Below are 12,266 nucleotides of genomic sequence, written 5' to 3'. Positions count from 1 at the left end.
CCCACGAGACCAGGTTGCTCAGAGCCCCATCCAGTCTGGTCTGGAACTCTTCCAGAGAGGGGATATCTGCAGCTTCCCTGAGCAACTGGTGTGCTTATGGTCTAGACTTCCCCCAAAACAGCTTTTAGAGGATGGTATAATTGAAAGAAAACCTGGTGATCATCTGATCATATCTACATGGGTCATCTGATCCACTTATTTATCAAATTCCAATTTAATAATATTTTAGGGATTATGTTGAGAATCATAAATGCAACAAAATTTAACATTTATATGAGCATTAATGAGATGTCCTGAATTGCACCATACAATTATTGTACATTCTTATTTTAACATGCAAAATTAATCTGTTACTCTCAGATTTAAAACCACATGTGTGTGTGGCTTCATCTGAGATGCTGGAGAATCAGAAAAGCCTTCTCTGTGTTTTTTTTAATTCCACTTAGATCAGGAGTAGCTGTACACACAGTAGGTAGTTGGGGTTTGGAAAACCTACACAATTTGGTAAAGCTCCTTTAAGTAAATGAGGTTTTGTAGTGGACTGGGCACTCTCAGCTTTGATTCTGATGTAGCAAAGACCGTTTGCACCATCTTAGCTGTGTCTGTGCTGGGAGGCATCTTGTAGTAGGTTACATCCATGGGCACTGCTCATAAAAGGTGATTTTTCTTAATGAGCCCTGCAGTTGGCATTGCATTTGGTTAATTGGAAGGGCACATCACAGAGAAGTAGCTGGTTTGTTACTTTGACATGTTGCAGCTGACTGTCAGTTTGGATACCAGAGCAGATATTTACTACAGTTGGCCATTCTGTGCTGGCATAATTATTTATAGCCACATTCACTAGATTAAACAACAAAATAAGTTGCTATGCAATGCTTCCATGGGCCATAGAAGTCAGTTTTGCAGCTTTATTATATTGTAATAATAAAAAAGCTTTTAGAAGCGGGCTGGGGCTCTGCTGTTACATGAGATTGCCACAGATGTGAACTGAGAAAGAGAAGTATTTTCTGCAGAAAAATAACAGCAGCAGCAAAATGTCTATATTCAAAGCCAGCAGTGAGCCTGAGATAATTTGAGAGGTATGATTTTTCTGATAACCAGTATGAGTTTTGAAATAAGCATTCCTGTTTTAAATAGATGGCATAAATGATGCTATTTCTATATGTCTTTTCCATAATCTTTATCTTCACTACAGAACAAGAGATCAAAGTAATATTTGCTGGGAAATTGTATTTTGCAGCAAGAAACAGAAAGCCCGTTTTTACCACTTTCATAGTAAAAACAATTAATTGGTTCTTCCTTAAATACAATCAGTGAAAGTCAGTTGCATTGATTAGAGAATTGAATGGATATTGTGAAAGCACAAGGATGGTATTTTCTCAGGAATCGAGTTAGTGATGTGCTGTACAGAAAGCCTTGGAGAAGAAATACATTTGTCTTATAATCAAGAGGGTGGATTCTAGGCTGTCACCTAACTCTTCCCTCTTTTTTTTTTTTTTTTTCCTGTTACCTCCAGTAGTATTCTTCATAGAATTTATTCTTAGTTGAATTGACTTCAGATTGAGTATGCTCTACAGAGTTGTATCATAGTATTGGCAGTTCATATTCAAGTCCTGATGTGCCAAGGCTTCGTGCTGACAATTTCTGTCAAGTGACTTTGATCTTTCCTTGTTTTGTGTAGACATTTAGCTAGGTTCAGGCATGCTTGTTTTGATGGTCTGAGACCTGTTTGGATGCAGCATTTGCCTCAACTGTTGTATGGCACTTTGGATAAGCAAGACTGAAGAGAACAATTGCAAGAAACCAGTTTGCTCATCAGGGTCTGCACAACATGCATCTTAATATGGGTTGTGCTACCCATGTGCAAAGTAGTGTTAGGTCTGTTTGGATCGCTCAAATGTACAGGGCAGCATAGTCTATAATTTAAACTTTATTTTATGAGCTTACTAGGAAAGAAAACAAGCAAACACATCAAACAAGCTCTCAGTCCCCTTTGTGCTAACTAGTTCCCCCGTATCCTACCAGGCAACACGGAAGCCTCAGCAGTTTGGCTGCTGTTGGATCCACTGCAAAATCTTTTGGGGTAAGCTGATGTATCTATACCATCCAGCTTGGAAGTTTGGTCTATTCCATTGCCATGATTTAGGGCATTCTGAGGAAACTGCTAGTCAATCAGTATGCAAGGTTGATGGCTGCAGATGAAGTGACTGCATAATGACCTTTAGCCCTTCCTGGCCATCATGTTTGCCTACATGTTGCCTTCAATTTGACCTAATGGAGCTGCTTCCAGCATCCATCAGGCCTTAGCATGAGCCATATGTTAGCCAAAATCTGAGCAGGAATAGAGTGTATAGTTGTGTTCCTAGCTGGAGAAGATTAGCAGAAGCTGAATGTTTCAAAGTTTATGTTCTTGCAGTTAAATGTCACCTGTACTTACTTAATCATCTGAATACAACCCTTGGCAAATGTCAGTGGTGAAGCAGAGAAGATTGGTTTTTTGGGGACTCTCTTTCTTTTCTGGGACTGGTCAGGGATGGTGAGTCTAGGAACAACTAGACTTTCTTTACCAAGCCATGGAGAATTGACTTGCCTTAGGAACCGTAGCTTTATATTTGTATGTGGAAAGCAGGAGTAAAGTCAGAAAAACAAAAGTTAAGTATTTCTAAATGTATTGTTACAAAAGTTCATGCAACTGTAGAGAGCTATCTGTAGGGAATATGAACACAGAAGGGTGTTGTAACTGCATTGCTCTACAGTCATTTGTTGTGCATTCATTAAACAAATTGTTTAGATGCAGCAGGGTGTTGTTAATTGAATATAAGGCCATGGTTTCAATTTTCCTCAAAATAGCAAAAAACCCACCAGTACTTGGTTGGTTTTAGACAAGAATTAATCTTGGTAGACTTGTTACTTTTAACAAAAAGAATATTTATTAATACACGGTCTAAAACCTTTGTTTCTTTTTATAAGTCATTGGAAATTGTTTTCTAGCTATTGTTTTTGCAAAGGATGCAATCAGAAAGGCTTGTGAAAAGGAAATGCTGCATGAAATTATAGTATCTGAGATCTATTGTTTGATATCCTTGACTGATAAATTATATGGTATACAGAATACTCTCTGAGTAGTAATTTCCTTCAAATGAGATGTTGGCTCAGAAGTACTTTTGGGGTGTTGGAGCTCTAGATTTTGCTTTTAGAGCTACAGGCAAGTTTTCTGTTCCCACGATGATACTGACAATGTCTTTAGAGAGTCAGTTAAAAATTTCAGACAGCTTTTAAGATAGCTCCTGAAGCAAACTGTTACAGGAAGGAATGAGAAGTCAGGAGCTGTGCATTAGAGTTTATTTCTGATATTCTTGGAGTACTCAAGAGTTTTTGCCTGCCTTTAAAGTAGAATTTAGAGATGCTAACTTCAACTGTGTCTGTTGACTAAATAATTACATCTTTTTGTTGCTTTTACCTGTCAGCCTGTATGGATGAAATAATCGGTATTTGGAACATTCAAAAGCTTTTAAATTAATTGTAATTTGGCATAATTATGGATCATTCTTTGAAAAGGAAACAAAGCCATTTCAGATGTAGTGTGGCTTTGAGCATGCACTATTGTGGGGTTAATCCAAAGGATCTGTACTCAGGTGTGAGCTGTATTATGAAGCCACATTTAGACACATGCTGTGTCCATAGGGCATTTGAGCTATGTTATTTTTCCTAGTGATTATGAGAGTTTCATACATGTGACAGGAAAACTATCAACACTAAACATGGCGTAGTCGGTAGTTTCTCTGCAGGCTGGGCTCATTACTAATTTGGATGAAAACTGCAGTTGGGGTTTACCCCAGAGCTGTCATCAGTCAACCTATATGAAAAACACTTAAAAGTATCTGGTCAAAACCTTTGATCTGTTTTGCTGAGTGGGGGATAGAGGAGCCCAGATTATTTTCTGTATTGCCATTTCTCTGCTTACTGGGTCCTTCAGGGGTTGATGCACTGTGGACGGGATGGCTATTCTAATCTTCCTGCTTCTCAGAGGTATATAGCTATGGAATCCAGTTCTTCAAGAGAGAAGTACTTTCTTTATGCTACTGATGGCCAAGATGGAGAGAGTACTGACACTTAGGTTATGTGACAAGAGGTCTGTTTGCCCACATAAAAAGGAGTGCAGAGGCAATAGCAGGTAGAGGAACGGAAGTAGCACTCTGTGGGCTCTACTCCCAGGCCCATCACAGGAGAGCCATAACTGCATCAGTGGCTCATCTGAACAGACATGAGGAGCACAGAGGCAGGCAGGGGAACCAAAATTACAGACTCAGAGAGACAAACACCTTGTTTCGCTCCTCCTGAAGCTGTACTGGGGTAGCCTTAGCCCTGTGGTCCAGGGGTGACATCTACCAAGAGGAGGCTCTCCAGAGCACCTCACAGACTCAGAAGGCGTTTACTGCCAAGGGGTAAGGGACAGATTATGAAATGCAGGGAGAGAGCATTCCAGTATTAGACAAGACTTAGGGGATGTCTACAGCAGGAACCAAAGGGAGAGCAAGGAAGGAATCTAGGTGATCTGGAGAGGCATAAATGTGGGAAAATGGAGGGATAAGAGCGTATAAAGGGTGGCTCACATTTAAGCAGGGCTGGTCATTATGTATGTCTTGCCTTAACCTGTGTCTGATGAGTACAGTCTGTCCTGACTTCTTATTAAACTCAATTTGTAACTATCTTCTTGGGCTAGAGACTCTTATTTACTGTGTACATGTGTGTGTATGGGCAGTGGGGGGGGGTCTAAGTTTCAGCAGCTGGGGTATATATATATTTCCCACTATTGGACCTTCATCCTGATCAGTCAGAGAGAGGAACAGGATGACACTATTAGTGCTGTTTGTGTTTGTCTGAGTTTCTGTTTGTGTTGATCTGCAAGGCTTGCTGTGTAAATATGCTTATGTGGTGTATAGATGCATTTATGTCTGTGTCCACTGAGATTGCATTCCCAGCTTTCTGTAAGGCTACATGGATGGAGAGAGCATCTCCTTTAAGGCTAAATGCTTAAGTACCTTTTCAATGTAGAAAGGGGATAATAAGGGAAAATCTGTAAAAGAGAACATACAGAGAGGAAACCTGACCAACAAGCTAAAAGGCAGACAGTAATGAGAACCAAACCTGGTCAACTACGCTAGTTGCTAAGGGCATGTGAAATGTGAGGATCTTTACTTCATTAAGACTGTCTGATAGAAGTCCAGCGGGATGCTAAGGAAAAAGGGGAAGCTGTAAGCAAAATCTGTGGAAACACAAACCTAGCAGAGAGGCATAATGCAGGCAAAGGAAAGAAACAGCCTTTTCGGTTGCACACGTTGGTGGGCTATCAGAAAGCTATGGGGAAATTTGCAACTGATGAGGATGCAAACCTGAGGATCCAGGATGTTGGAGAAGTGGCACTGGAACTGTGCAAACTGCTGAAAGAATGTGCAGAGGAAGGGATAGGAAAGGAACAGAGGAGGAATGGAGGAGAACGGAGAGAGAGGAGGAGTATAAAAGGGGCTGGCTGCATTTAAGAGCAGGCCAGTCAGTATGCTTGTCTGACTGAGCCCTACGACTGATCACCACAATCTTTTATCTTCTTATTAAATAAATCCTTTTGTAATTATCTCTCTGTCTAATCTCACCATTGCGTGTGTGTGAGATCTGCAGAGACTAAATGCAAAGGCTTCTTGGGGGGACTGGTATGGGCTGGGCTCCAGTGGCCAGGCAGGACAAGGTCCCAAACTCGGAACTGCAGGAGTTGGTGTCCATTCCTGACATACCTTAGCACCTTGCTACTTGTTGGACCTGGGAGCAAGGAGCCATGGCAGCCTCACCTCTGCTGGGCTACTGAATTCAGCCCTCCCTAACACTAATGTTAAGCATCAGTATGGTCTGATAAATTCACTGGCTTGAAGAGGATCACATAGATACCACAGCAGAAGACAGACTGATTTGCTTGCTCCTGAAGCACTGGCCTTGTCACTGCCCACCATGTGCACACTTTGAGAGGAACCATATGACACCCCTGTCACTTGTCAGCAATACTAGTTCTGCCCTCCAGCTAGCTTGTGCAATTTCTGATTTTTAGCTACTGCTGGGAGATGTTCTGTCACTGGTGCAAATCTGCTCTGCCCTTGGTGCTGTTCATGGGGAAGAGAAGGGTGATCTGGACATGTACGAGCTAGCATGGGCTTGATTTTTATTTACAAGTTTGTTTCTAAATTCTTTTTGGTAACAGATTTCCCAAGCCTTTTAGCTGTGTCCCTGAGACTCTCTAGGCTCCACTTGCATGGAAGTGCAAATCTTTCAGCACTGCGCCCTGCTCTCATTTTTACCTTGTATCATCTTGTACCTTAGAGAAATACTGGGACCAGATGTCCTTATGCAATGAAGTCCTTATGTGCTAACAGCAGCAAAAGAATAGCAGCATCAAGAGTGTGGCCCAGAGGTAGCAGGTTCCTAAAAATCATTACTAGAATGTGATTTCTAGAAAGGAGGCCTTTCCAAGGGCAATCAATTTGGCCTGTCATTCTGCTTTTACAAGAGCAGAATCTCTAGGGAAGTGTTGGCTTTTTACCTTTTTCTAACAAGAGTGCAACAGCTGGTAAGTACTTGAAATCATAATAACCTCTAGCAGCCTGTCTCTGACTGTAGCCTATTTCCAGACTTTCAACTGCACCTTTGAAACTTGCCATTTATCCTCTTAATAAATGTTTGAAATGTTTTAATTTTGTATTGGAGAGATGCTGTTCTTCTCTCAGCTCTTGAAAGAAAGCTAAAGTTGTGTTATCACCACTGGGTAATGAATACAGGGAGACAGTCAATTTGGGATACACTGATTAAGGTTGAGCGTGCATCTGTTTTCAAATTTTAAAAATTGGCTTTAAATCTGGCTTGAGTGGCAATCTAGTAAAAAGAGGTAATTGTGTCTTAGTTTAGTCACTTTTAGGAGGTCATGCTGTTTTAAAAGTGGCACATTGTTCATTGTGTATTAATTAATTCCAGTGCAGTTTAATGATGGGCTCTCAGCTGCATGCTTCATTTCCAAGATGGTTGGGAAGGACGGCTGAGCGTGCTCCAGGAGAGCACTGCTTGCTTTGATGTAGGAAGGCACGAGGCTGTGGCAGGGAGAATCTAAGGACAATGTTGTTCCAGCAGTCATGGCTGCCTGTGCACATTTTCAAGCTTGAAAGGCATTCACAGCGTTTCAGGAGAGATTAAATAGCACTGACTGTGATGGGTGACTGAACACATTTTCCTTCAGAGCTGCTCAGAAACAGCTGACAGGAGCAGTTTTAGGAAGGCTTCTAGAGAAGCTCATTGCAAGTGTCTTTATTGCCACCTTCTGGAAAGGGAGAATAATAACTTCTGAGAAGATTTCTACTAAAATCACAGCCTTTTTTTTTTTTTTTGACAGTACACATGCCAGCTTTTTTATTTTTTGGTACAAGTGTTTATTCAGATTGTCTATAGAAGACAAAAGTATCTGAAAAGCAAAAGTAATGGGCTTTTGATGCTGCTGGAGAGATCATTCTACTTCACTCTTTCATCATTATTTTGCAATTTCTATAGATAACCTGTTTTCTACAGGCACTTGCATCTTAGGGGATTGGGGTTTTTTAGCTTGTTCTTCTAAGCAGTAACATGGCAGAAAGAAAAATAGCTTGAAATAAGCAATTAGCAAACCTTGTATTTCTTTGAAGTGCTCTCTAGAATATATGTGCCCCATGAATTTCACAGCATCTTTGTTTTAATGAAAGCAAGTTGGAGTTTTTCAGAAGCACTCATTCCTAATCTGCACCTATGTGGTTTTTTTTGTTGGATCTTTTGTTTTGTTCTGTTTTGTGGGGTATTTTTTGTGAATTGCAGTAAGAATGTTTTAGCCATGGCCAATTATTTGATAATAATCTGCTTTCAAACGTATAACATTGCAACCAGACTAGCTTACTGAAGAATTGCATATAGGGAAAAGGGAAGAGCACTACTTAATTCATGTATTAACAATGCATGTTTATTTTAGCTGTTACTGTAATTTATGGAAATCATACTGAGGCTTCAGGAAAGCAAACCATGATGCATTTGAAAGGAAGGGGGAAAACGGACTATGAAGCAAATTGTGTCTTTTGACTGGTAATTCTGAGACACAGGTACTAACACAGTCAAGCAATATCCAGTATGTTATTTTTATCTGTATTTTTAATGTATTTTATATTTTTATATAGTGTCTATATGATACACAGTATATAAAATATATGTATAGCATATGTGTATATTTACATAAACATATATTTTAATATATAAAAAAACCTAAGAAAGTAGAACAGGAGCTAGATGGACAGCGGGTCTCAGAAGATGTAATAAACCATTTAAGAAGGGAGGCTATAAAGCAGTGACTTGCCTATAGTCACACAGAGGAGTCTATAGCACAGGCAGAAGCAAATTTAGATTTTCAGAATGTTAACCATGAGGCCACCTGTCTCCCCTATTGTTGTTTTGTGTCCTCCACTCCAAACTCCGTATCTTGCGTGCATCTTTGCTTGAATTTCTTGCAGAATTTCTGTAAACATTTCTAGTTCCAGGAACAAGATACCATTTTCTTCTTCCCTTCTCTTAATTTAAGTCTTCCTTTTAGCAGCTGTCATCTCAGTAATGAGACTGCCTTCTGCAGTCAGTGAGTAGATTTCTGTCCTAAGTTTTAACCCTTGTAAAGCAACAGCATGCCTTGAGCAATTCCTGAGAGTGCTTCTAAAATATGTTAAAACATGAGTGAGGCAGTGAGATAGTATTTTTTCCCCATGTTCTTTCATCACAATTGAAGTCACACATGAAGGCAGCAGCATGAGAGGGTTATGTGTTGCACAGCTAAACACAACAAAGAGGATATTTTAATGAAACTACACTGAGGTAGCTTCTTCCATGCCTGAGTAGAGATTTTTAGCAGCCTTTATGTATTTAATGCCTTCAAGCCAGTGTCCCACTGCAAATGATACCCATTGACAAAGACAATACATATTGTAAGGTTTCAATTACAAACCTCTAATTCCTTTGTGGTAAACTGACTGTCTTTTTTTTTTAAAAAAAAAAAAAAAAAAGTACAGACTGCCATAACAAGGTGCTTTATGTTTTTTTTCCCTCAGGTGAAAAATGTTTTTTGTATGAAGGCAAAGGAAGGCAGAAAAAAATCAATACGTGCCCTAGTGGCTATTGGAAATGGTAAAGGGGCTGCAGGTATGTTCATTTACTGTATGAGAAAGATGACAAATTAATCACTGTTTGTAATATGACTTTGGGAGGTATGGTGATTTCCTCTACAAAAATAAGCTTTATTATCAAATTATGTATGTATTCATTGGGACACTTCATTTTGTGTTAGGAAAAATATGGGGAATGTAGTAATAGGTGATTAGGTTTGCAGCATATATTATATATTATCCAGCAGTAAAAACTTGTTTATTTTTAACTCCAGAGTGATGGATCTGACCACTGGTAGATCCTATCAGAAGGGATCATCTGTGCTTTCCTGTACACATTTTCTCTTTACTGTAGCTACTGTTTATGTTTAAAATTAACTCCAAAGTCTGGAAGTATTCAGCCATGCATGCATATCTGCATTTGTTTCAGCTAGTCTTAGGCACCCAGCTGCAGATTGTAGCTGTTTACTCTCATGAAAGAGAAGAATCAGGCACGCACAGAAGGTATCTGGAATTGCAGGTGAGCTGACGTGCCCCAGGAAGTATTCGTGCCTTGCACTGATGTTGGAAGAAAACTCAGCTGAGTGTGCTCTTCACAGAGATACCTGTGCTTGACTAAAAGGAATCTGGGCCTCTGTTGTGAGTAGGGCAGATAAGGGTCATAGGGAAGTAGGGTTCAGTGGACGTGAATTGGTTTTTCTGGTTTTGAAAATCACTTTCGTGTTGATGGTGTTCTTGGGGTTTTATTTTTATTCGCTCTAATAGCAGTGACCACTTTGCAGCAGAGGGCAGCATGATTGGTTGTGCATTTTCCTGGGTTATTTTCTAGCTAGAGTTAGTATTTCTAAGTAGAATTAGTATAAATCTCAGTTTGTTTTTTTCTTCTCCTTAAGTCTCAGGATAGTCTATTGGAAGTATTACTGCTGTTATTTTAAAAGTGCTTGTTTACTGATAGTCCCAGCTAGCATCTTGATGCAGAAATTGTTAATGAATCTGTCAAATCAGAAGACCCTAAATTTCCTTCTGGTTCACCCTCTCTAAGAAGCTTTCTTATTTTATTGAAATTAATCATGGGCTACCTAGAAACACTATATTCTTACACTTTTAGAAAAAAATAGAATACTCAAGAGTCTTTTGAGTGTGGTCTCATAGTATCTTCGGTGATCTGTGGCTTGACCCATTTGTAGGCTTTCTCCATTATAACTCTTATAACAGTCTCTTCAGCAAGCAATTTGAAGTCTAACCACAGAAATGCTGTCTACAGCATAAAGTAAGTAGAACAAATCAAAATAAGATTATGAAGTATCTTATAATATGAGCTGTGAGAAGAGACATTTTTCCTTCCACATCAAAGACTTGAGAAAGAATATTGGTCAGAGACATTCAGTTTAGTTGTGATTTCCTTGTAACAGAACTCTAAGCACAATTATGTATGCAGGGTAGTGATGACTGAGCTATCTCTAGATAGATGTGTTGGCCAGTGGGTCTAATCCCATTGATTTTTGGACTAGGCTTTTGAATACAAGGTAATCTACACCCCAGCTGACACAACAGAAACATCCAAGGATGCTAGATCTGCTGATTTGAAGTTAAATTATTGTAATTCGTTCTACCTTGACATTGTTAGACTACAGAGTTTGTAAAAACAGTTGTCACACCCTCTTATTCATTCTGTGCAGTCACTTGATGCCCCACCCTGAGCTGACTGCAAATACTCCAAGACTGCTGTGAAATCTATTCATCACTACCACTGTTCACGTGGTAAACAGGAGTAGGCCTGAGGGTCCAGAGGGAATTAGGTGCTAGTTTGTAAACTGGCAGTCCATTTTTTCTCTATTATACAGGCATGGGTTTTTTGCAAATGCACTGTTCTGTTAAACCTGGTTTTCATATACTCTATTTCACTAATAGAAACCCAGTCTCCTTTGCTTTTAGAGTCTTGGAGCTACTCTTTGTACAGATGCAGTTGCAACTTCATCAGCTTCCTTTTTTTTCTTCATTCCCTTCGTTTTTTTTTAAAGCAAAAGGCTGGACTTTTTTTTTTTTTTAGTTGAAGCAGTCACCACTATTCAGTTTTTTGGAAAAAGTTTGGACAAATGCACAAAAGAAATAACTAAAGCCTTTATTTTTTCATTTGACAACAAGCAATTGGAATCCAACTGTTAGATATTCATAACACCTAAACTGTTACTTTTTGTGTGATTTTCTCTGGACCATTTTCTGCCTACGATCTTTGCCATGGAGTGGAAATGGGAGGTACTAAACTTGATTGTGTGAAGTTCTCTGTTTTTTCCCTTTTGTTTTCTGAAGGCCTTGCCTCATTTATTTTTCAGTAATGACATTCCTTTTTTATCTTGCAGGTTTTGCAATGGGAAAAGCAGGTGACAGGATGAATGCTTTACGGAAAGTATGTTGAGTGAATTATTTGTTCCTTTTAATTTTTTTAAATACTCACTAGCTTTTGTATTCTATGCAAAGAAGCAAGTCCAGGTATGTAATTTGGCTATTTTGATAAAAAAAAGAGATTTCTCTGCAATGAGATTGTGTTAATACACTTTCATTTCTTTCCCTTCCCTTTTGTGCAGCTTGTACCCATCCCCACCTTGCTCAATTGTTTCCAGTATCTATATAGCATACAATCTGGTTATGAAGTTACTCTGTAGGACTTGTTCTCTTATACATCCTAAAGAACTTGTTAAGTGTCACGTGAAGACAAAAAGGTGTGAAACAGACATGCAACTGAACAGATTGATGTGACACAATGTGTGGGAGGGACACCCTCCCATTGAAGCCACAGGATTTCAGACTACAGTCCCTTGCTATCCAACAAGGAATTTAACCTCTTCTGACTCTTAGACTGGGGGATATCTAAACCCAGACCTCTTAACTTTTCCCATATGTTTCTCATAGGATGCTCGACCTGGTCGGGGCTCTCTCCACCGATTACTATATCATCAATCTACTGATACACTGTAACACCCAGTGAGAGGGGAATTTTTGCTACGACTTCAGCTAGAGTGTTGTGAGCAGTGGTAGGGGAGTGCTTATACCCTTGGGGCAGCCTGT

General features: G+C 39.5%; 1 protein-coding gene across 2 annotated transcripts in view; it reads left to right on the top strand.

The window, feature by feature from the left end:
• Positions 1–12,266, top strand: part of MRPS5 (mitochondrial ribosomal protein S5) — a 56,452-nt gene that overhangs the window by 30,203 nt on the left and 13,983 nt on the right. For both annotated transcript variants that reach the window (XM_051613342.1, XM_051613343.1), the window contains exons 6-7: positions 9,147–9,237; positions 11,561–11,607. In XM_051613342.1, the coding sequence (XP_051469302.1) occupies positions 9,147–9,237; positions 11,561–11,607 (138 nt within the window). The remainder of the gene's footprint in view (positions 1–9,146; positions 9,238–11,560; positions 11,608–12,266) is intronic.

Source organism: Apus apus, chromosome 3, assembly GCF_020740795.1.
Source record: "Apus apus isolate bApuApu2 chromosome 3, bApuApu2.pri.cur, whole genome shotgun sequence".
Taxonomy (NCBI): domain Eukaryota; kingdom Metazoa; phylum Chordata; class Aves; order Apodiformes; family Apodidae; genus Apus; species Apus apus.
Note: the sequence above shows the minus strand (reverse complement) of the source record. Positions and strands in the feature narration are given on the sequence as shown.